At 47.3% G+C, this 23,826-nt stretch overlaps 1 protein-coding gene across 1 annotated transcript in view; it reads left to right on the forward strand.

Annotated features, from left to right (window-relative positions):
- LOC142296146 (uncharacterized) overlaps positions 1 to 23,590 on the forward strand; it is a 68,461-nt gene extending 44,871 nt beyond the window's left edge. The window contains exons 15-22 of the mRNA XM_075339416.1: positions 2,358 to 2,468; positions 3,416 to 3,580; positions 3,794 to 3,832; positions 5,656 to 5,706; positions 13,729 to 13,836; positions 17,740 to 17,769; positions 20,826 to 20,877; positions 23,265 to 23,590. Coding sequence (XP_075195531.1) covers positions 2,358 to 2,468; positions 3,416 to 3,580; positions 3,794 to 3,832; positions 5,656 to 5,706; positions 13,729 to 13,836; positions 17,740 to 17,769; positions 20,826 to 20,874 — 553 coding nt within the window. The 3' untranslated portion in view covers positions 20,875 to 20,877; positions 23,265 to 23,590. The remainder of the gene's footprint in view (positions 1 to 2,357; positions 2,469 to 3,415; positions 3,581 to 3,793; positions 3,833 to 5,655; positions 5,707 to 13,728; positions 13,837 to 17,739; positions 17,770 to 20,825; positions 20,878 to 23,264) is intronic.
- The last annotated feature ends 236 nt before the right edge of the window (positions 23,591 to 23,826 follow it).

Below are 23,826 nucleotides of genomic sequence, written 5' to 3' on the forward strand. Positions count from 1 at the left end.
CGAGCCCAAGCTTTCTCATTTTACTTAGCAGTCTTTTATGTGGGACAGTGTCAAATGCTTTACCGAAGTCGAGATAAATGACATCCAATGATTCTCCTCGGTCCATGTGAGAGCTTACATCCTCATAGAAGCTGATCAGGTTAGTTTGACAGGAGCGATCCTTCATAAATCCATGTTGATATGGAGTTAAACAGTTATTAACATTGAGACATTCCATAATAGTATCCCTTAAAAACCCTTCAAACATTTTACCCACAACAGATGTTAAGCTTACCGGCCTATAGTTTCCAGGTTCCCTTTTGCACCCTTTTTTGAATATTGGTACCACATTTGCTAGCCGCCAATCCAGTGGAACAGACCCAGTTTCTATAGAGTCTTTAAATAAAAGGAATAGAGGCCTGTCTATCACATTACTTAACTCCCTTAATACCCGAGGGTGAATGCCATCAGGGCCTGGTGATTTGTCAATTTTAATGTTACTAAGTCGGTTCTGCACTTCTTCCTGGGTTAGGCAGGTCATACTTAATGGGGCATTTATATGATCACTCTGCATTTCCCCTGGCATATGCTTTTCCTGTGTGAACACAGTTGAGAAAAAAGTATTTAAAACATTTGCTTTTCCCACATCGCTTTCTATGATTTTACCCTCATTATTCTTTAAAGGGCCAACACCATCAATTTTAATCTTTTTTCTGTTTATATAATTAAAGAATAGTTTGGGATTTGTTTTGCTTTCCTTAGCAATGAGTCTCTCAGTTTCTACTTTTGCTAAATATATTTGTTTTTTACACATTTTATTTTTTTCTCTATATATTTTTAATGCTTCCTCGCTGCCTTCTTGTTTTAGCTTTTTAAATGCCTTTTTCTTATTATTCATTGCCCCTTTTACATCCTTATTAAGCCACATTGATTTTCTCCTGTTCCTAGCCCTTTTATTTCTGTATGGTATGGCTAGCTCGCAGTGGGTGTTTAATACCGATTTAAAAATTTCCCACTTATTTTCTGTGCTCCCATTTTTGAGGACATTGTCCCAATCAATTTGGCGAAGGTCTTCTCTAAGTTGATCAAACTTTGCTTTCCTGAAATTCAGCGTTTTTGTAACCCCCCTCCAAGGCACCTTACTAAAGGACAAGTGGAATTGTATTATATTGTGGTCACTATTCCCTAGGTGCCCATCCACTCGTACGTCTGTTATTCTATCTGGCCTGTTGCTTAAAATTAAGTCCAGAAGGGCTGCCCCTCTAGTTGGGCCCGGCACAAGTTGGGACAGATAATTATCCTTAGTTACTGACAGAAACCGGTTTCCTTTCTGAGATACACAGGTTTCAGTTTCCCAGTCTATATCGGGGTAATTGAAGTCCCCCATAATAATCACCTCATTGTGATTTGCTGCTTTGTCTATTTGTTTCAATAATACATTTTCAGTGGTTTCTGTTATATTTGGTGGCTTATAACAAACCCCTATGAGGATTTTATTAGTTTTCCCTCCTTGTATCTCCACCCATAGAGACTCCACCTCTTCATTTCCCTCTTGAATATCTTCTCTTAGTCTGGGCTTTAAACTGGACTTTATATATAGATATACACACTCTATATGTTTCTATTAAGTAATAGGTCCAAAGTTATAGTATTTATACTGTACGTGATAAAGTTAAATGTGGGTTGTCACCCCTGAACACTCCTGTACATTTCTTTATCAATATCCTTGAGTATGCAAATGATCAAGATCCACTGGTGGCAGCTCCCTTACCATCCAGCTTACCAACCCATGATGTCCCAGATATGATCGATGGGAGATAAGTGCAGTGAGGAGTCCTGCTTTTCTCTTAGACACAGTGATAGCCGGAAATTAGTTTTGGGATTATGGGTGCAATGCCATAAAGAAGCCTTCACAAGTGAAAATGAACCAGGATCTGTTTTAAAACACAATGCCAGGCCACACATTGCCTACACTACTATGAGCAGCTTACATGGCCTAAACATAGCACCATGGCCTGCATCATTTCCAGACTTGTCTCCCGTCAACCACATCTGGAATGTCATTGGTCAGAAAATGCAAAGGCAGCTGCCAGAAGCGGATATTGATGATTTACATGAGAAAGTGCGTTCAGGGTAGCAGAACATTCCCCAGTCCACCATTAATAACATGCCAAGGTGTCTAAGTAGATGTATTTCTGCACGTGCAGCTCATGCTCCATCCAGAGTAACACGAGGTGTTCAAAACTTTTTTCCAGTTTTTCATCATTTCCATATCATTAACATGTCTATAGATCCTGTGATTTCATAACTCCATGATTTTTCCTTCTTGGTGTTGCAATTTCCATGTTGTGGAGTGTATATTATGTGCTTTTGAATAGTGAGGAAGATGAGGAGGAAGATGGATTTGAGGACTATAATGGAGACAGTCAAGATATAGGACATTGTGAGATGGATACAGATAAAGAAAGCGGATATGATAACATCAGTGGGTAAGTAAAGAATGCAGCTACCATCAACTAATTATGTGCAAACACTATAGGTGGGCATAGGAACTTAATTTATGACTTTTCCTAGGGCAAGCTGCATACAGAGGGCAAGATACGCTTACTTTATCATATAATTGTGCCCCGGCAGACTCCCTTTAACCTATTAACGCTTTATGATGTACATATCAGTCATGAGGACATGTCACCTAGTGCCCCATGATGGATATCTGTGCCATGCTGATTGCATGGTACAGCGTCTCTACCTGTGCGATCAGCTGCAGGAGCACAACTGATATACACGGCAGGTCACCTCTAGCTCGTGAGATTGGTGTTCTGACCAATCCTAGCTGTATAACTGTTTTCATATGCTGCTGTCAATAGTGACATTGGCACACAAGGACATTACTCTGTTAGCCCATTGGCACCCACAGCACCAATCGGTATAGCCAGTGGGTTGATATGGCACCCAGAGACTTGGCAAAGACCTCCAGGTCTGCCATGTACCAAAGCGTACCAGATCCCAACAGAGGCAGGGCCTTATAGATGACCTGTCAGTGAAGGAATAAAGGGACAGTATAATACACAGCGATGCTTGAGCAATGCTGTGTATTACTAATGCGACCATAAGATCTCATGTTCAAGTCCCCTTCATGGACTAAGAAATGTCATAAAAATTGCTTTTAAATTATTTCAAAAAATGTAAAAACACCCTCCTCAAAATTCCAGTTTTCACAATTAAAAAATTGGTTTAATCTGTAAAAATAAAAAACGTACGTTGTAAACAGCTATTATTATAGTATTGTCTCATCTGCAACATGTACTATAAGACTATCATTATTTATCCTGAACACAGCTAAAAATAAAAGAAACAATGCCAGAATTACCATTTTTGTACATCACTTTACACTATAAAGTAAATAGTGATTAAAAAGTGTGATATCCCCAAATAGTGCCAATAATTACTACAGCCGGTTATGCAACTACCCGGATGAGATGGAGGATATTTCTAACTACCCGGATGAGATGGAGGATATTTACAACTACCCGGATGAAATTGAGGACATGGACAACTACCCGGATGAAATGGAGGCCATGGATGACTTCTTGGATGAGATGTATGTGTTGCATACTAGGATCCCTGAAAGTGACTGTTGTCCCATTATCTGGGGTTAATCCGCACTCTACTCAGTCACCAGAAAAGCTTCTTACAATCACAGAAAAATGGCAATCTGTTTGGTTGTTATGAAGTTTTGATGAATGAACATCTATTTTTTGTTATCATTTTATAACAGTACATGTCTTATTTTTCTTTTATATTTCTTAAACAGATGGAAAAAGACTGTGACGGAGACCGAGATCTATTTCCGGTAATTATGTTATAGAGTTATGCCCCTATGTCTTTAGGTGTAACTATAGGAGTCTCCCTGTACAGTGGTATAGAGGTGTAATCCTGGGGTGAGTGGGTGCTAGAGGTGTACCGCCCTGAGAGGGGCCCGGCCGCTTCTTCCGCTTCCTCGGGCCATGCCGCTCGAGGTCCGGGCTCGGGCTGTCGGTGGCACGAGCGCCTCCAGACCGGGGGCCACGTCACTCTTGTTAAGGGGAGTAGGCGGTGGGAGGATGGTGGTCGTGTAACGGGTCGTGACGCCACTCACGGGTCGTGGTGACGGGAGAAGCACCACCGCTGCGGCTGAAGTAATGGCGGGCTCGTCCGGGATCGGTGTTGCGGCCGCAGCCGAGATGTTAGCCCCTCCGTGGGTAGGGGCGGTGTGTCCCGGGGCCCGGTGGGGGACTGTGAGGGTTGGTGGTTGTTGTAGTCAGGGTGCAGGATGCCGTGCCGCGGTATAGTGCATCGTGCCCGGATGGCACTGGTGTACGATTAATTCACACTGAGTCACTGGTAAACCAAAGTTCGGTAGTGGTCGGTCCCCGCGGCCGGCTGCTGATGTCTCCTGTGGGGTTGATGGTGGCCACTTTTCCCGTGCACCTCTGGATGTTTGTGTTTCGGCCCCCCCTGCCCAAGCAGTGGTGGCCCGCTCCCCGGCGTTGAGCTGCCGGAGGAGCCCTCGGGTGCCCGCAGGCGCTGGTCGGGTGTTTGGCCCTTGGCAGTGGCACTCACCCGGTCTCGGTGGGCTTTTGCCTTCTTTCAGGACTTTGGTTGTGGATGAACCCCTGAGGTCCGGCCAGCAATCAGTCAATTCGCCTATACTCAGTGGCTTCTAAGCTAGGACGGGGTCTGAGTACCCTTCTGTTTGGTGCTCCGGTACACGTTTGACTCCCTGGTTCAGGACCGGCGGGCCACGACCCAGGCCCGATCCGTACGGTTCCGCCGGTTGCTGTACCGGTACTCCTACAGACGGCCACCACCGCCTGCCTGATGTTTTCCAAGGGGCCCAGGCTCCTACCCGGGTCCCTGACAGCTCTGCAACTCCTGTCACTACTCTCTCCAGAGCTGCACTGTTTGAACTTCCTGCCCCAGGACAGTAGTCTTCTCAATGGGCGTGTCCTTCAACCTGACTCCGCCCACCTGGTGTGCTCTACTTGCCCTGGGTTAGGCATCAGGTCTCCCTATTGGGTGACATGTATGTGACCTCACAGGGGATGGGGGTGTGTGTGTATGTGGCTGATGTAATTACCTGTGACCCCTGGGGTCCAGGGCGTCACAGAGGCGTTGCTAGAGGGGGGAAGGGGTCACACAAAACACATTGGAGTGGGGCCCTGTAACCATGATTACAAGTATGGTGCCCACCCTAATCATAGTGGGTAAAGGGGGAACTGAGCAGATGATCATTACTGAGAAAATCAGGATATAAAGTTTTAGAAATGAAAAAAACTCTAAATTTGTTTCTCCAGTTTCCCCCGGAGTGATTTTTATGGATGTCAGCCATTTTTGCATACCTTTTGCCAATCATACGTTTTCTGCTAAAGAGTCACAAACATATTTGACAGCAAAAAAAAAAAAAGATCACTTTCGGCATAGAACAAAATTCATGAATCATGTGCGCCATTTTGATGAATTGGACACAAAACGACATCAACATAAAACACAAGTCAAGAAAGAAAAGTCATTTAAAAAAAAGTAAATGATGAATCGGCCCCGTGTTTTTACATAGACGAGACGTATTATATAGATAACAATCTCATGAGAATTCAGTTTCTTTCATTTTATCTGAGTCTGTATTTTCTCTTCCAGGCCCATTGATTTTGGAGACTTTACATTTCGGACCACACTTGAGACAATACTGTAAGTCTGTACATCAAGCGAATATATACTTACACTGATGCTGGTAATGATTCTCACATACTCCTAATATCAGCCATTAGAGTATTGTACTTCTGCCATTTTGTGTGTATATATATATATACACGCTATACGTTTCTATTAAGTAATAGATCCAAAGTTATAGTATTTATACTGTACGTGATAAAGTTAATTGTGGGTTGTCACTCCTGAACACTCCTGTACATTGGGTAATCAATATCCTTGGGTATGCAAATCATCAAGATCCACTAATGGCAGCTCCCTTACCATTAAGGCTGACATGATAAAGATAAAGCAATGACAGATATAGATATATTTCAGAAAGTCAGTGGGTAAGTATCCAGCTACAATAATAAGCCTAAAGTGAACTTCTTAGCACGATTTTATAATGCACAGTAGAGACATTGCTGTAATGTCGCTGTAATGGGGTCAACAAGTCCGACTGTATCCCTTCTGTAGAAATGGCTTTGAATACTGTTCCAGCAATTGCCCACAAGGGGGCAGCGTCGTACTGTACAACGACAAACACAGAGCTGGGAAATTCCCCACAGGAGCTGGTGTGTGAAAAACCAGAAGAGAAGACGCGGGAAGGTGGTGTTCAGCTCCGGAGCTCAGTGAGGAGAGTCCTGCGTGTGGTCTCCCTGAAGAGAGGGCTCGTTTTGCCGCAAAAGTCAGGAAGAAATCACCCGGTGAAAGCAGTTTCTGTCACTCCCAGTCTGCAGAACTTTGTTTTCCTCAGGGAGTTAACCGGACTACCGAGCACCGCCATCTGAGTGTAATTGCAGGGACTGTGACCTGCCTTCTTCTGCCCGGCGTGCTCCGGGACCAAAAGACTACTTATAATCCGTCACCAGCTGGGGAAGATAAAAGAAAAGAAAAGACCGAGGAGCTTCATCTCTCCAGCGCTGCACCGGGACCCATCACCGCGAGACCCCAGGCCTGCGACGTGGGAGCGACATCTTCTTTCGGGATAGACTGGTACGTGTTTGTAAGGAAAGTTAGGGAAAGTTGCCGCCATTTTTTTTGTTGTTGTTTTTTTCTTGCTGCATACCCGGAAGGAGTGAAAGTCCAGGGGCTTCCTATACCCATGTGTGCAGATAGCTCAGTTGATTGTATTATAAACATGTTTCCTAGTAAAGAAATGTTACTACCGGTAAAATCTGAGTATGGGGATTTTGTTGGAATAGAGCATACACACACACCCGCGGCCCTCCCATCGGTCGCTTCATGTGGCGTAGTCGGCAGGATGTGTGACCAACAAAATCATCCCCCGGTAGTAACTTATAACCAGACAGCTCCCCCGCCGTCTATTGTCAATCAGGTGAGGAAGTTTGACGGACGGAACTATCCTGTAACGGAATGGACTGAACAACTTAAGATAGTGGGGGAAATGTATAACACTGACCCTAAGACCTTAGCAGAAATGGCCATGCTAACACTAGAAGGGGAAGCGTGGACGACAGTCAGGCTGGAGACGGTTAGGGGCCAGCGTACGTTGGATGACTTAGTGCGGGTGCTGGAGAACACCTATGGACCGACCACATATGCGGGAACATTGCGCTATATGTTTTTCCGGCGGACGCAACTCGAGTCGGAGGACATCCCTCAATATGCCAATGCCCTTCAAGTGCTACTAGAACAAGCCTGTAGAAAAGAAGAACAGATAGCTAGTACGGGTACCCGTGACCTGGTGTTGAGAGATCAGTTTGTGACCGGATTGAGAGACCCGTACCTTAACCGCTCATTGCAAGATCTACTCCGGATAAATCCGGCCTTTACGTTCGCTGAGGCCAAACAAGAAGCTATAGAACGTTCAAGGGGGCCTGTCGTGGAGACACAGACATATACCGCGGCTTGCAGGTCCATATCTGATATCCGGACGCCGAACAGCAACACGGAGGAACTGAAACAGATGGTGGCAGAGTTGCAGAAACAGGTGTTACAGCTCACCTTAGATCAACAGGCGGGCCGGCAAGCGAGACAACAACCCAGCCGGCCGATGGGAAGATGCTGGACATGCGGCGATCCCCGCCATAGAGCCAACCGTTGCCCTCAGAACTTTCAAGCTCCTCCACCGTCCGATCTACCAGAACCAGCAAGTCAGGTCCCACAACAGAGGCCGCCTTTAAACTAGACGCCCCTGTCAAAGAGGCTCACTCGACAGGGGATGCCAAAGAGAGGGGTGTAGGAAAACAGAGCCAGCCACGGAACAAACTTGCATCAAATAGCCCCACCCTAGAAGTATTACTGGAAGGGATCGCCGTACAAGGGTTAATGGATACTGGGTCTCAGGTATCCACTATCTCCGAGCAGTTCTACGAAGAATGTCTAAAACCGCGAGTTGCCTATGACCCTGATACCGCCATCAAGATCAAAGCAGCCAATAATCTACCCATTCCGGTGTCGGGAGTTGCCTGGATGAACACCGAAATCTGTGGCCAAGATCTCGGGAAGAGAGGGATAATTGTGGTCAGGGAAGGCTTTGAACCAGAAACGCCCATGATTATTGGGATGAACATCTTGAAGGACCTGAATCTGGTGCTGTTTACCAAGAAGGGGCCCAAGTACTGGCAAGGAGTGACCGCACATAAGGCCACCCGCCGTGCCTTTCAACAAGTGGTCCGGACCTGCAACCTCCAGCGGATGACCGAAGAACAGCTGCCGCTGGCCACGGTCACCGTACCCCGCCATACTAGGATCACCTTACCAGCTGGAAAAGAGACAGTTATCTCACTACCCCTTGGCACCATGAGACAGTTTGAAGGCGTGGAGGTGCTGATTGAGCCGCGCTCCCCGAGGGAGGGGAAGCTGAACCCACTAGTCGCTCGAACTCTAGCAGTAGTGAGAAAGGGAAGAATTCCTGTCAGGCTGGGCAACACGGCTAATGTGAGCGTTGACCTAGAAGCCGGGACACAGCTCGGCCGAGTCTACGCTCTAACCGAAGAGGTGAACCCTATGAGCCCCCTCCAGTTTGTACCGTCTACAGAGGGAGATTGGACAGTGACGGTCTCTACCATGGCCGCTGTCGCGGGTGACACCAACGTGGGGCGAGAACTCCGAGAGAAGTGTCAGTTGGACGTATCCCAATACTCCAAACGGGAGGTGTCTCAGGTGGAAGAGCTACTCCAAGAGCATCAGGCGTCCTTTGCCCGGCACGACACCGATTTTGGGTGCACCACCAGTATCAAACACGAGATCCCCACCGGTGACACTGCTCCTATCCGTGAAAGGTACCGCCAAATTCCTCCCCAGCAATACCAAGAAGTGAAAAATCTCCTGAATTCCATGCTACACGCGGGAGTGGTACGGGAAAGCCAGAGCCCCTGGGCGGCGCCGGTAGTGTTAGTCAAGAAGAAGGACGGATCCCTGAGATTCTGTGTGGACTACCGCCGTTTGAATGCTTGCACCATCCGGGACTCGTACCCTCTGCCAAGGATCGAAGAATCCCTGACAGCCCTGAAGAAAGCCAAATACTTCTCCTCGTTGGATCTGGCCAGCGGATATTGGCAGGTACCTATGCATGAGAAAGATAGAGAGAAGACTGCTTTCATCTTACCCATGGGCCTGTACGAGTTTGACCGGATGCCCTTTGGTCTGAACAACGCGCCGGGGACTTTCCAGCGGCTGATGGAGCGCTGCTTGGGAGACTTCAACTTCGACTTCACCCTCATCTATCTGGACGACATTGTAGTCTATTCGGCCACATTTGAAGAACACCTGAAGCAGCTGGGCCGTGTGTTCAGTAGGTTGAGGGAACATGGCCTGAAGTTGAAACCCAACAAGTGCCGTCTTCTGCAGCCCGAGATCAATTACCTGGGTCACCGGATCTCAGCCGAAGGCGTCCAGCCATCTTCAGAGAAGATAGCCGCCGTACGGGATTGGCCGCAGCCCACAAACGTCAAGGAGGTCAGGGCTTTCCTGGGGTTGGCCGGCTACTACCGCCGGTTCGTCAAAAACTTCGCCCGGCTTGCTGCACCCTTGCAGGATCTGCTTCGAGGGACCACCAACAGCCCCAGAGGACGACTCATCCGCTGGGGACCCAGCCAGGAAGACTCCTTCCAAGCCCTAAAGGGTGCCTTAACGTCTCCCCCCATCCTGGCATATGCGGACTACAACCTGCCCTTCCAACTACACACCGATGCCAGTTTACAGGGTCTAGGGGCAGTACTTTCACAGGTCCAAGACGGCAAGGAACGGGTCATAGCCTATGCCAGTCGGTCCCTACATGAGGGCGAGAAGAACCCCACCAATTATAGCTCGTTCCGGCTGGAGCTGTTGGCCCTAACGTGGGCTATGGCGGAGAAATTTGCAGGGTATCTCACGGGGACCGAAGTACTAGTCCTGACCGATAACAACCCGTTGGCCCATCTAGAAAATGCGAAGCTCGGAGTCATGGAGCAGCGTTGGATGGCTCGGCTCTCCAAGTTCAATTACAAGATCAAGTATCGGGCTGGCGCTGAGAACCAAAATGCGGACAGCCTGTCTAGAGTGTCATACCCCTTACTCAACCGAGACCGGGATGAAGAATTAGAAGGGGACGAGACACCTGACTTTGCAAAGCTCGCCCAACAGATGGTGGATCACCGCCAGCTCGTTGTGGGCGACGCTGGAACTCCGGTGGGAGTCGCCTTGCCACCCCAGGAGTGGTGCAGGATTCAGGACCAGAACCCCGATTGGGCTCTACTCAAACAATGGGTGAAACGGCAGCAGAAGCCTCCCGCCGATATACGGGCGCGACTGTCTACCGGGACCTTGACCCTGCTCAGCCAGTGGGACCGGCTGATTCTGAGAGAAGGAGTGCTATACCGGAAGGTTCTCTTGTCACACATGCTGGAAGAATGCGCACAAGTTGTAGTGCCTGAACAATTGGCCCGTGAGATGGTGGTCCAGGCCCACAAAAGGAATGGACACTTCGGAATGGACAAGACTTTTCGGTGGGTTCAACAGTCCATCTATTGTCCGGGGCTCCGCAAGCTGGTTGAAGACGTCTGCCAGACCTGTCGCACCTGTGAACTACACAAGTCCTCTGAGCAGCGTGCACCTGTTCAGACAATTAAAACATCCAGACCCCTTGAGCTGTTGATGGTGGATTATCTGCTGGTTGGGACGGCGAGCAGTGGCTATCAGTATTGTTTAGTCATGGTGGATCACTTCACAAAATTCGCTGTCGCTGTCGCTACCAAAGACCAGACGGCTGAATCGGCTGCTCGGGCCATCTGTCGACAGTTCATCCATGTCTACGGGTGCCCGGAGAGGTTGCACTCCGACCAGGGGGCTTGTTTCGAGGGCCGAGTCATCGAAGAGCTGCACCAGATGTATGGGATCCAGAAGTCGAGGACCACTCCTTATCACCCACAAGGGAACGGTGCATGTGAACGCTTCAACCGGACCCTACTCCAGCTGATCCGCACCTTGGCCGATGATAAGAAAGACCAATGGCCTCAATTCCTTCCTGATTTAGTATGGGCCTATAACAACCAGGTCCACTCTGTGACTGGCTACACTCCACACACCCTTCTCTATTTCGCCCTGGAGTTGACGTCTGCCATAACTACCCCTCCTGGCTAAATGCTCACCGACAGAAGATGGAGACGGTACACCGACTGGTGAGCAAACAAATCCGGGGCCAGATACATGCTGATCCACTCCCCGTGCAAGAGCAACCCTTGAAGTTGGGACAGCCAGTCCTGCTCCGTATCAAGAAGCCCCAAGGGAAACTTCGAGCCAAGTGGGAGACTGAGGTTTACCGGGTAATCGAACGCCCCTACCCCAACGGGCATGTATACCGAGTGCGGGGTGAAGACAATCACAGCATCCGCACTGTGCACCGAAATATGTTGCGGCCCTGCCGATCCCAGCCTGACTCCCCTACCACAGTACCCGGAGGGGATGACACTACCAACACGACTGACGACACGGACGTTTCCCGGCACAGTGATCACCTTGACTCTGAGATCAGTGACCTCCCTACACAACCCAGTTCCTTCCCCGGGGTGCTGACTGGAGTGGGGCGTAGAGACAGTGACAGGGAGGGGAACAACCGACCCTTGAGGCGCACTGACCGCACCACTGCTGGGATCCCGCCCGGGCGGTCTTACAGGGACCAGTACGTATGGCCCACTTCTCAACCAACCCCTGTAACGTCTGCAGTCATCGCTGCCTGGGAACCGACGGTAGTTGACAGGGACTGCCAACCTTTAAGTGGGGGGGTATGTAATGGGGTCAACAAGTCCGACTGTATCCCTTCTGTAGAAATGGCTTTGAATACTGTTCCAGCAATTGCCCACAAGGGGGCAGCGTCGTACTGTACAACGACAAACACAGAGCTGGGAAATTCCCCACAGGAGCTGGTGTGTGAAAAACCAGAAGAGAAGACGCGGGAAGGTGGTGTTCAGCTCCGGAGCTCAGTGAGGAGAGTCCTGCGTGTGGTCTCCCTGAAGAGAGGGCTCGTTTTGCCGCAAAAGTCAGGAAGAAATCACCCGGTGAAAGCAGTTTCTGTCACTCCCAGTCTGCAGAACTTTGTTTTCCTCAGGGAGTTAACCGGACTACCGAGCACCGCCATCTGAGTGTAATTGCAGGGACTGTGACCTGCCTTCTTCTGCCCGGCGTGCTCCGGGACCAAAAGACTACTTATAATCCGTCACCAGCTGGGGAAGATAAAAGAAAAGAAAAGACCGAGGAGCTTCATCTCTCCAGCGCTGCACCGGGACCCATCACCGCGAGACCCCAGGCCTGCGACGTGGGAGCGACATCTTCTTTCGGGATAGACTGGTACGTGTTTGTAGGGAAAGTTAGGGAAAGTTGCTGCCATTTTTTTTGTTGTTGTTTTTTTCTTGCTGCATACCCGGAAGGAGTGAAAGTCCAGGGGCTTCCTATACCCATGTGTGCAGATAGCTCAGTTGATTGTATTATAAACATGTTTCCTAGTAAAGAAATGTTACTACCGGTAAAATCTGAGTATGGGGATTTTGTTGGAATAGAGCATACACACACACCCGCAGCCCTCCCATCGGTCGCTTCATCACTGTAATACTGGGTACATTGACACCTTTGGTGAAGAAATCTACTTTCTGATTCTATAACCATTTGTAGTTTTCTGATAATTAGCTTTTGGTGCAAAGGGGCCGAACTGTACACTGGGTCTTCTCCTCCCTGTCTGTGATTCCCCAACCTCTACACCTACTTCCGGTCTGTGGATGACCTGCCTTCTCTGATTGAAATTTCAGAAGGGACCTGTCATTCTCAGATGGGAGAAAGGTGGAGGGGCCAGAGGAATCACAGACAGGGAGGAAAAAACCCAGTGCATTTTCCAGCCCCTGTGCATCAAAATCTAATTAGCAGAAAACTTCAAATGGTTAAAGAAACACAAAGCCAATTTCTTCACCAAAGGTATTCATGTAATCAGTATCACAGTGCTTTTACATTTACGTCTTTAATCCACATTACTTAATTGTGCTGGCAGGTTCTTTTTAAAGAGATTTTCTTTTCCATTTTCAAACAAACCCAATTGCAGTTTATTACTTTAAAAAACAACTGTGCTTTAGTCACCCTCCCGGGGTCCAGAGCCGAGTCTCCGCCGCTCTTCCTGGTGTCTGTTATTGGCTGCGGTGCTGACATCATATCAAAATCGCTGTCACCAATAATGGAGCTCAGCAGCTTTTGTTATGGAAAGATTAGTGCTGCAACAATAACCGGGAGCGGAAACTCAGGCGCTGGACCCAGACAGGGTATGTAAAAACAGTTTGTGTCTTTAAAACCAACTGCAGCCTATAAAACAGGTTCTACAATGGAAAACCCCTTTAAGGTGTGGAGACGGCGTATGTAACTATATCATGGTGTCATTCAGCATCTGTATATTGGCATCATTTAGTCACAGGAGGCGACAAGCACTTATATTAATGACGATTGTTTATGGCGTCTCTGGTGTGGAGGCTTCATGGATAAATGCTCTAGAAACAACTCTGCAGAAACAAAAACCTTTCTATGTTCTGTATTATTCATCAGTGAAGAAGAGGAAAAAGTCATTGAGGAAGGAGATGAAGAAAGACAGAATATGGGACGTGTGAAGATGAAAGCAAAGGCAGATAAGGATGAACTGGAAAATGCCAGTCGGTAAGTAGAGAAGGCAGCGGCCATGAGGTCACCGTAGAGCTCACCGGATTTCACCAGGCAATGTCCAGATTATCACACAGATCTATTTACTGGAGTGTTTTCTTACCATTAGAATCCATGTCAGAACGGCTGTACAATCCTTTGTGAAAGTTTACACTCCATCTCCCCCACCGAGCCTGATTGAGCATGGAAGACCAATACCTCCACAATGGACACATTTTTGATATTTTGATGGATAAACCAGATCCTGTTACTTGGCCGGGCACAAATATGTTAGCCACAGCTTCTTATTTGTTCCTATGGGCTCTTATCAATATTTTTCTTTGTCTTATTGTCCAATGAATCTCATAAATTGGCTTCGGTTGATTAGGATTCATTCCCACGCATTGTAGAGGCAGTGTCATCCCTCCTGCGGAGACGCTAGTGTTCTCCACAGAAGAAAGCAGCGTCCGTGCCCATGATCAGGATTCTGGGCGCAGTGTCATCCCTCCTGCGGAGACGCTAGTGTTCTCCACAGAAGAAAGCAGCGTCCGTGCCCATGATCAGGATTCTGGGTGCAGTGTCATCCCTCCTGCGGAGACGATAGTGTTCTCCACAGAAGAAAGCAGCGTCCGTGCCCATGATCAGGATTCTGGATGCAGTGTCATCCCTCCTGCGGAGACGCTAGTGTTCTCCACTGAAGAAAGTAGCGTCCATGCCCATGATTAGGATTCTGGGCGCAGTGTCATGCCTCCTGCGGAGACGCTAGTGTTCTCCACAGAAGAAAGCAGCGTCCGTGCCCATGATCAGGATTCTGGGCGCAGTGTCATCCCTCCTGCAGAAACGCTAGTGTTCTCCACAGAAGAAAGCAGCGTCCAGGCCCATGATCAGGATTCTGGGCGCAGTGTCATTCCTCCTGCAGAAACGCTAGTGTTCTCTACAGAAGAAAGCAGCGTCCGTGCCCATGATCAGGATTCTGGGCGCAGTGTCATCCCTCCTGCGGAGACGCTAGTGTTCTCCACAGAAGAAAGCAGCGTCCATGCCCATGATTAGGATTCTGGGCGCAGTGTCATCCCTCCTGCGGAGACGCTAGTGTTCTCCACAGAAGAAAGCAGCGTCCATGCCCATGATTAGGATTCTGGGCGCAGTGTCATCCCTTCTGCGGAGACGCTAGTGTTCTCCACAGAAGAAAGCAGCGTCCGTGCCTATGATCAGGATTCTGGGCGCAGTGTCATCCCTCCTGCGGAGACGCTAGTGTTCTCCACATAAGAAAGTAGCGTCCGTGCCCATGATCAGGATTCTGGGTGCAGTGTCATCCCTCCTGCGGAGACGCTAGTGTTCTCCACAGAAGAAAGCAGCGTCCGTGCCCATGATCAGGATTCTGGGCGCAGTGTCATCCCTCCTGCGGAGACGCTAGTGTTCTCCACAGAAGAAAGCAGCGTCCGTGCCCATGATCAGGATTCTGAGCGCAGTATCATCCCTCCTGCGGAGACGCTAGTGTTCTCCACAGAAGAAAGCAGCGTCCGTGCCCATGATCAGGATTCTGGATGCAGTGTCATCCCTCCTGCGGAGACGCTAGTGTTCTCCACAGAAGAAAGCAGCGTCCAGGCCCATGATCAGGATTCTGGGCGCAGTATCATCCCTCCTGCGGAGACGCTAGTGTTCTCCACAGAAGAAAGCAGCGTCCAGGCCCATGATCAGGATTCTGGATGCAGTGTCATCCCTCCTGCGGAGACGCTAGTGTTCTCCACAGAAGAAAGCAGCATCCAGGCCCATGATCAGGATTCTGGGCGCAGTATCATCCCTCCTGCGGAGACGCTAGTGTTCTCCACAGAAGAAAGCAGCGTCCGTGCCCATGATCAGGATTCTGGGCGCAGTGTCATCCCTCCTGCAGAAACGCTAGTGTTCTCCACAGAAGAAAGCAGCGTCCGTGCCCATGATCAGGATTCTGGGCGCAGTGTCATCCCTCCTGCAGAAACGCTAGTGTTCTCCACAGAAGAAAGCAGCGTCCAGGCCCATGATCAGGATTCTGGGCGCAGTGTCATTCCTCCTGCAGAAACGCTAGTGTTCTCTACAGAAGAAAGCAGCGTCCAGGCCCATGATCAGGATTCTGGGCGCAGTGTCATCCCTCCTGCGGAGACGCTAGTGTTCTCCACAGAAGAAAGCAGCGTCCATGCCCATGATTAGGATTCTGGGCGCAGTGTCATCCCTCCTGCGGAGACGCTAGTGTTCTCCACAGAAGAAAGCAGCGTCCGTGCCCATGATCAGGATTCTGGATGCAGTGTCATCCCTCCTGCGGAGACGCTAGTGTTCTCCACAGAAGAAAGCAGCGTCCAGGCCCATGATCAGGATTCTGGGCGCAGTATCATCCCTCCTGCGGAGACGCTAGTGTTCTCCACAGAAGAAAGCAGCGTCCGTGCCCATGATCAGGATTCTGGATGCAGTGTCATCCCTCCTGCGGAGACGCTAGTGTTCTCCACAGAAGAAAGCAGCATCCAGGCCCATGATCAGGATTCTGGGCGCAGTATCATCCCTCCTGCGGAGACGCTAGTGTTCTCCACAGAAGAAAGCAGCGTCCGTGCCCATGATCAGGATTCTGGGCGCAGTGTCATCCCTCCTGCAGAAACGCTAGTGTTCTCCACAGAAGAAAGCAGCGTCCGTGCCCATGATCAGGATTCTGGGCGCAGTGTCATCCCTCCTGCAGAAACGCTAGTGTTCTCCACAGAAGAAAGCAGCGCCCATGCCCATGATTAGGATTCCCGGGCGCAGTGTCATCCCTCCTGCGGAGATGATAGTGTTCTCCACAGAAGAAAGCAGCGTCCGTGCCCATGATCAGGATTCTGGGTGCAGTGTCATCCCTCCTGCAGAAACGCTAGTGTTCTCCACAGAAGAAAGCAGCGTCCAGGCCCATGATCAGGATTCTGGGCGCAGTGTCATCCCTCCTGCAGAAACGCTAGTGTTTTCCACAGAAGAAAGCAGCGTCCATGCCCATGATTAGGATTCTGGGCGCAGTGTCATCCCTCCTGCGGAGACGCTAGTGTTCTCCACAGAAAAAAGCAGCATCCGTGCCCATGATCAGGATTCTGGATGCAGTGTCATTCCTCCTGCGGAAACGCTAGTGTTCTCCACAGAAGAAAGCAGCGTCCAGGCCCATGATCAGGATTCTGGATGCGGTGTCATTCCTCCTGCGGAGACGATAGTGTTCTCCACAGAAGAAGGATTCTGGGCGCAGTGTCATCCCTCCTGTTGAGACACTAGTGTTCTCCACAGAACAAAGCAACGTCCGTGCCCATGATCAGGATTCTGGATGGTGCGATCCTTCACTGTGCTCTTTCGCTGACAACACTCGTGTTTCTGCAGTATAAATTATTAGCACCTCTTAATGATGAGTAAAGTACAGAGAAAACATTTGTGCCCGATTCCTCATTGCCTTTGCACCTTTTTTGTTTAGTTTCTGCCTTTTCTTCGTTTGCACACAATTCATTTTTCTCCTTGCGTCTTCTTTGGTCTTATTTATACGTCTTCACCTGTTTTGCGATTTTCTTCCACTTTGTGGGGGAGTTGATGATTCCAGATGTTTTCAGCTAATTCCGCTAATCCACAGCACATATAATGTAAAGGCCCCGTTACACACAGAGATAAATCTTTGGCAGATCTGTGGTTGCAGTGAAATCATGGACATATTGTTCCATTTGTACACAGCCACAAACCTGGCACTGATTGTCCATAATTTCACTGCAACCACAGATCTGTCACAGATCTGCCACAGATCTGCCACAGATCTGCCACAGATCTGCCTCTGTGTGTGACAGGGCCTTTACTCTTCCATCTCAGGAAATCATTGTCCTTTATATGTTTATTACTTTGCATGGCTTTGCTCTATATGTATTACTATATTGTGATGGGATTGTATTTTGTCTCCAGGGGCTACAGACAATGGAGGAGATTGTTGAGGTAAATGCAGGAGTTTTATGTTGTGTTACTTTTCATTGTGAATAATGGGGACTAATAATAAACCAAGCTTGATTTCTCTTCTGCATTCCTGTATGGAGACATTACAGGGGATTTCATGGTTTTCAGTCTTCTGTACAGAGCGCAATGTAGAGAATACACAGCTTGTGCCCCCCGTCACCAATCCCACATGTACTAAGCGGGGGTCTCTCATCACCATCATTATCCAGGCTTCTCTATCATATACCAGTCCTTTGGGTGTCTATATTGTGCTCAGTGAATACTAATGTATACTGTGTGTTACATATTAAAGCACCACTGCACCATTCTTTTGTATTTCACCCCATCAGTGGCATCACTAATGCATGTTCCCTGGCCAGGTAAAATACTTACCAGCCGCTGTCTTCTGCATTTCCCGTTCTGCCATCTTGTGACTGCAGCTTCTGATTGGCCAAAAGTCAGAGGTAATGGTCACAAACTCTCAATGTAAGTCTATGAGAATTTCATTTTGGCTCTCATAGATTTGCATTGAGAAGTGACCTCGGGTTTGTCCAGCAAACAGTGGAGATCCGGCAGGTCACAACTAGCAGAACAGGACCAGAGCAAAGCCAAGAACAGCAGAAGACGGCAGCTGGTAAGTATTCTACTAAACGCAAGGAGTATATATTACTGATACCTCTCTGGTGGTGAAATAACAAACAATGCTGAGTGCTTTAAGAAAGACAAGAAGAACATATAATGACCATAGTCATCTAGATAAAACTTCAATCCCCTAATAGAATGATAAATGCATATAGTCCTCTAGGAAGGTAGGATCAGAGAAAAGCCTGTCAGGAATCCTGATGTTCTCGAAATCTGGTTTCAAGTCTAAATGTGACTTTACACGCAATAACATCGCTAACGAGATATCGCTGGGGTCACAGAATTCGTGACGCACATCCGGCTTCGTTAGCAACATCGTTGCGTGTGACAACGTACGAGCGACCACTAACGATGCAAAATACTCACCAAATCGTTACATAGTTACATAGTTACTTAGGTTGAAAAAAGACCTAGGTCCATCTAGTTCAACCTTCCTCCACCAGTTCTACATTTAGTCACTAAGTCATTTATAACCAACAATGTTTTGTGTACTGAGGAAATCATCCAGCCCTTTTTTAAAAGCTGTTATAGTATCTGCCATTACTACCTCTTGTGGTAGTGTATTGCACAGTCTGACCGCTCTAACTGTAAAGAACCCTTTCCTATTTAGGTGTCGGAATCGCTTTTCTTCCACTCGCAGTGAGTGCCCCCTGGTCCTTAGTACTGTCTTTGGAAGAAATAAGTCATGTACCAGTCCTTTATATTGACCACACATGTATTTATACATATAAATGAGATCTCCTCTGAGACGTCTTTTTTCTAAGCTAAACATATATAACTTTTTCAACCTGTCATCATATGGGAGGCCTTCCATTCCTTGTAATAGTCTAGTTGCCCGCCTTTGAACTGACTCTAACTTCTGAATGTCCTTAAAATGTGGAGCCCAAAACTGGATCCCGTATTCCAGATGTGGCCTTACAAGTGATTTATAGAGGGGTAACAATACGTTGGGATCACGGGATCTAATCTCTCTTTTTATACACCCTAGAATCTTGTTTGCTTTAGCAGCTGCTGCTTGACATTGAGTGCTGCTGCTCAGCTTATTTGTAATGAGAATACCCAAGTCCTTCTCCTGTTCTGTAGTCCCGAGTTTACTTCCATTTAATGTATACGCAGCTATTGGATTACTCTGTCCTAGGTGCATTACTTTACATTTATCAACATTAAATCTCATTTGCCAAGTATCTGCCCATTCTGACATCTTATCCAGATCTTTTTGTAATATTGTACTATCCAGGTCAGTTTTTAATATCCTACATAGTTTGGTGTCATCGGCAAAGACTGACACTGTACTATCAATCCCATCCACAAGGTCATTAATAAAGAGAGTAAAATGAATCGGTCCAAGCACAGATCCCTGCGGCACCCCAATGCTGACTATAGCCCATTTAGAGAATGTACCATTTATGACTACTCTTTGTTTCCTATCTTTTAGCCAATTCCTTACCCAGTTGCATATTGTGTCCCCTAGTCCTTGCTTCTGGAGCTTTAGTATAAGGCTATTATGTGGTACAGTATCAAATGCCTTTGCAAAGTCCAAATAAATCACATCAGCTGCATTACCAATATCCAGGTTTGAACTTACCCCCTCATAGAACCCCAACAGGTTGGTTAGACACGACTTATCTTTCATGAATCCATGCTGTTTGTCAGTTATCATATTATTTTCTGCAATATATTATTGCATGTCATCCCTTAAAATGCCCTCAAAAACTTTGCATACTACTGATGTCAGGCTTACTGGACGGTAGTTTCCTGGATCTACCCTCTTACCTTTCTTAAATATTGGTACCACATCAGCAATCCTCCAATCCTGAGGCACCAACCCTGTTACAAGTGAGTCTAAAAAGATGAGATACAGCGGTCTGTCGATTACGGAGCTCAATTCCCTCAATATTCGTGGATGAATGCCACGAATATGAATGCCAATCGTTGATTGTTGACACGTCGTCCATTTCCCAAATGTCGTTGCTGATTTTGGACGCAGGTTGTTCGTTGTTCGTGAGGCAGCACACATCGCTACATGTGACACCCCAGGAACAACGAACAACACCTCCTCCGGCAACGAGGTGGGCGTGTCTTTCATGCGGCTGCTCTCCGCCCCTCCGCTTCTATTGGACGCCTGCCGTGTGACGTCGCTGTGACGCCGCACGAACCGCCCCCTTAGAAAAGAGGCTGTTCACCGCCTATAGCGACGTCGCTAGGAATGTAAGTACGTGTGACGGGTCCTAGCAATATTATGCGCCACAGGCAGTGATTTGCCCATGACGCACAAACAACGGGGGCGGGTGCTTTCACGAGCGACATCGCTAGCGATGTCGTTGCGTGTAACACCCCCTTAAGTCTTTTTGACCAATGTTCCCCCAAGACTCATGTTCTCTCACATTTGTCTCACATTTGCTTTTTTCTTGATTTAGATTCTTTCGAGAAACTTTCTCCTGCTGCAGTATCCAGACATCAGAATGACCGGTAATTATATAATATCAGGGGCGTATATAGAAATCATGGGGCCCAGAGCAAAGTCCTAATGGTTTGTCCCTACCTCCATATATTGAAAAAAATACTATGCGTATTTGTCAGTGTACATAGCAGTGCCACACATACTATGCCAAAATACTACTAAAAGCCAAATAGCTCCATACATAGAAGATAAACTAATAGCAGTGATGGACAGCGCACGATTCATCAAAGGGGTTTTGATAGAAATCTGGGAAAAAACTTTGATAATTCACAAAATTTTTGTGCAGCTCGAGGTTGTGTAAAAACTTTCATTCACTTCTACATTCCTTATAGAAGACTATTTTATATTGTATCTGGGGGCGCACCCCTATATGTACTCAAAACACTTATCCACTAGGGATACAAAGGGTGCATGAAACCCAAAATATGGATAAAATTGTAATACCTTATTTTATTGAGCAGTGGTAAAGACACAGACTAAAAATTAGCCAGATGTCCACTGGGGGCAGCATCGTACCGGATATCAATAGTGATTTATGAAGCGTCTATATAGCTGAATATAATGACGTTAACTGAAAAATAACACCGGACAATTAGCACTTTTGGTAAAGCATGTACCCACATAAATCAGGACGTATGATGGTAAAATATTGTAATTAACCTTCACATGTAACAGAATAGTAATGTAAATGAATAAGTGTGTTCAGTGGGCTAAATAGCCAGTAGTACTACAAGTGAAACAATACAAGAGCCGGCGCTTGCTGTTATCATCCCATATTGACGTCTACATTACAACAGGTCTGTACTCATTTATACTTGTGTTCTCACTATGGTCTGGATACACTTCATATGTTACTAAGGTCTGCTCTTCACCTTTGGTTGCTCAGCTATTGTTTCACTTGTAGTACTACTGGCTATTTAGCCCACTGAACACACATTCATTTACATTACTATTCTTTTACATGTGATAATTAATTACAATATTTTTCCATCATCTGTGGGAACATGCGTTATCAAAAGTGCTAATTGTCCAGTGTTATTTTTCAATTAAAGGGAACCTGTCATCACTTTTTTTTGTCTATAAGCTGCGGCCACCACCACAGGGCTCTTATATACAGCATTCTAACATGCTGTATATAAGAGCCCAGGCTGCTGTGACTACATAAAAAACACTTTATAATACTTACCTAACGGTCGCGCTGCGGTGGAATTGGGTCACGGATGTGTCTCCGTTGTCCGGTGCCGGCGCCGCCTCTTTCGGCCATCTTCGTCCTCCTTCTTCTGAAGCCTGTGTGCATGACGCGTCTACATCATACACACTCGCCGGTCCTGAGCAGGCGCACTACAATACTTTGATCTGCTCTGCTCAGGGCAGATCAAAGTGCACTTGCTCAGGACCTGAATGCCGGCGAGTGTGGATGACGTCGGACACGTCATGCACCGCGGCTTCAGAAGAAGGAGGACAAAGATGGCCGAAAGAGGCGGCGCCGGACAATAAAGACGCCTCCGTGACCCAATTCCACCACAGCACAACTGTTAGGTAAGTATTATAAAGTGTTTTTATGTTCTCACAGTGGCCTGGGCTCTTATATACAGCATGTTAGAATGCTGTATATAAGAGCCCTGTGGTGGTGACCGCCGCTTATAGCCAAAACAAGTGGTGACAGGTTCCCTTTAACGTCATTATGTTCCGCTATATAGAATCTTCATATATAAACTATTGATATCTGATACAATGCTGCCCCCCAGTGGACATCTGGCTAATTTTTAGTCTGTCCTTTTAATCACTGTTTAATAAAATAAAGTGTCACAATTTTATCAATATTTGGGGTTTCATGCACCTTTGTATCTCTAGTGGATAATGATATCAACTTTTGGCATTTCAGTTTCGGACAGCACCGACACAAAGGGCAGAGCTGGGATGGGGTAAAGGCGTGGGGGCATGATGCCACAGCTCATCTAATTCATGGTGGACCTCCCACCAGAAATCTTTCTTGGAGTCACGACCTCCACACTGCACTGCTCTGACTCTTGTATGTTGCTGTATCTGGTATCTGGGGGGGGCTGAGCTGTCCGTCTGGTTATGTTCTGTGTTATTCTCCATGCTGGTTCTGGGAAGGGTGGAATCACTCAGGGGTTGTTACTCTCCAGTGAGTGCTCTGCTTTTCTAGTGTTCAGGTTTCCCCAGTCTGGTATCAGTCGCACTTCTTGCATGTAGTGCAGTGTGGGCGCCTGTGTTTGTGATCTCTGTTTTCTGACCTGGACTGACTTTGGTTTTTCTCTTCCTGATTTTAATAATAATAATAATAATAATAATAATCTTTATTTCTATAGCTCTAACATATTCCGCAGCGCTTCTGACCCCTTGACCCTCACTTGTTTTTGCTTTCGTTTAGTGCCTGGATCCTTGTCTGACTCTACTGGCATATCGACCTTGGCTTGTTTTTGGACCACGTCTCTGGATTCTCCTATTGTACTGCGACCTCTCCTGGACACGACTTCGGCTTGTTTTATGACCACGTATCTGGATTCTCCTATTGTACTGCGACCTCTCCTGGACACGACCTCGGCTTGTTTTTGGACCACGTCTTTGGATTCTCCTAATGTACTGCGACCTCTCCTGGTACCGACCCCAGCTTGTTTTTGGACCACGTCTCTGGATTGTCCTAATGTACTGTGACCTCTCCTGGTACCGACCCCGGCTTGAATGACCACTCTATCATTGGACATACAAAAAGAATTAAAAAAAAGAATAAATAAAAGAATGAATATGATAACTTCTTTGTCCCAAATTATAGAAATGAATAATAGGTATCATAGACATGGGATGAATAAGTAATATATGCTAAAAGACCTGTTTTTCCAGGATAACCTTGTATGCGGCTTGATTCCTACGTCCTTCGCAAGGTTTAATCTGCCCAATTTCTAGAGTTAGGTAATCTTCTCTAATGAGTCTAA

Source organism: Anomaloglossus baeobatrachus, chromosome 1 (assembly GCF_048569485.1).
Source record: "Anomaloglossus baeobatrachus isolate aAnoBae1 chromosome 1, aAnoBae1.hap1, whole genome shotgun sequence".
Lineage (NCBI taxonomy): Eukaryota > Metazoa > Chordata > Amphibia > Anura > Aromobatidae > Anomaloglossus > Anomaloglossus baeobatrachus.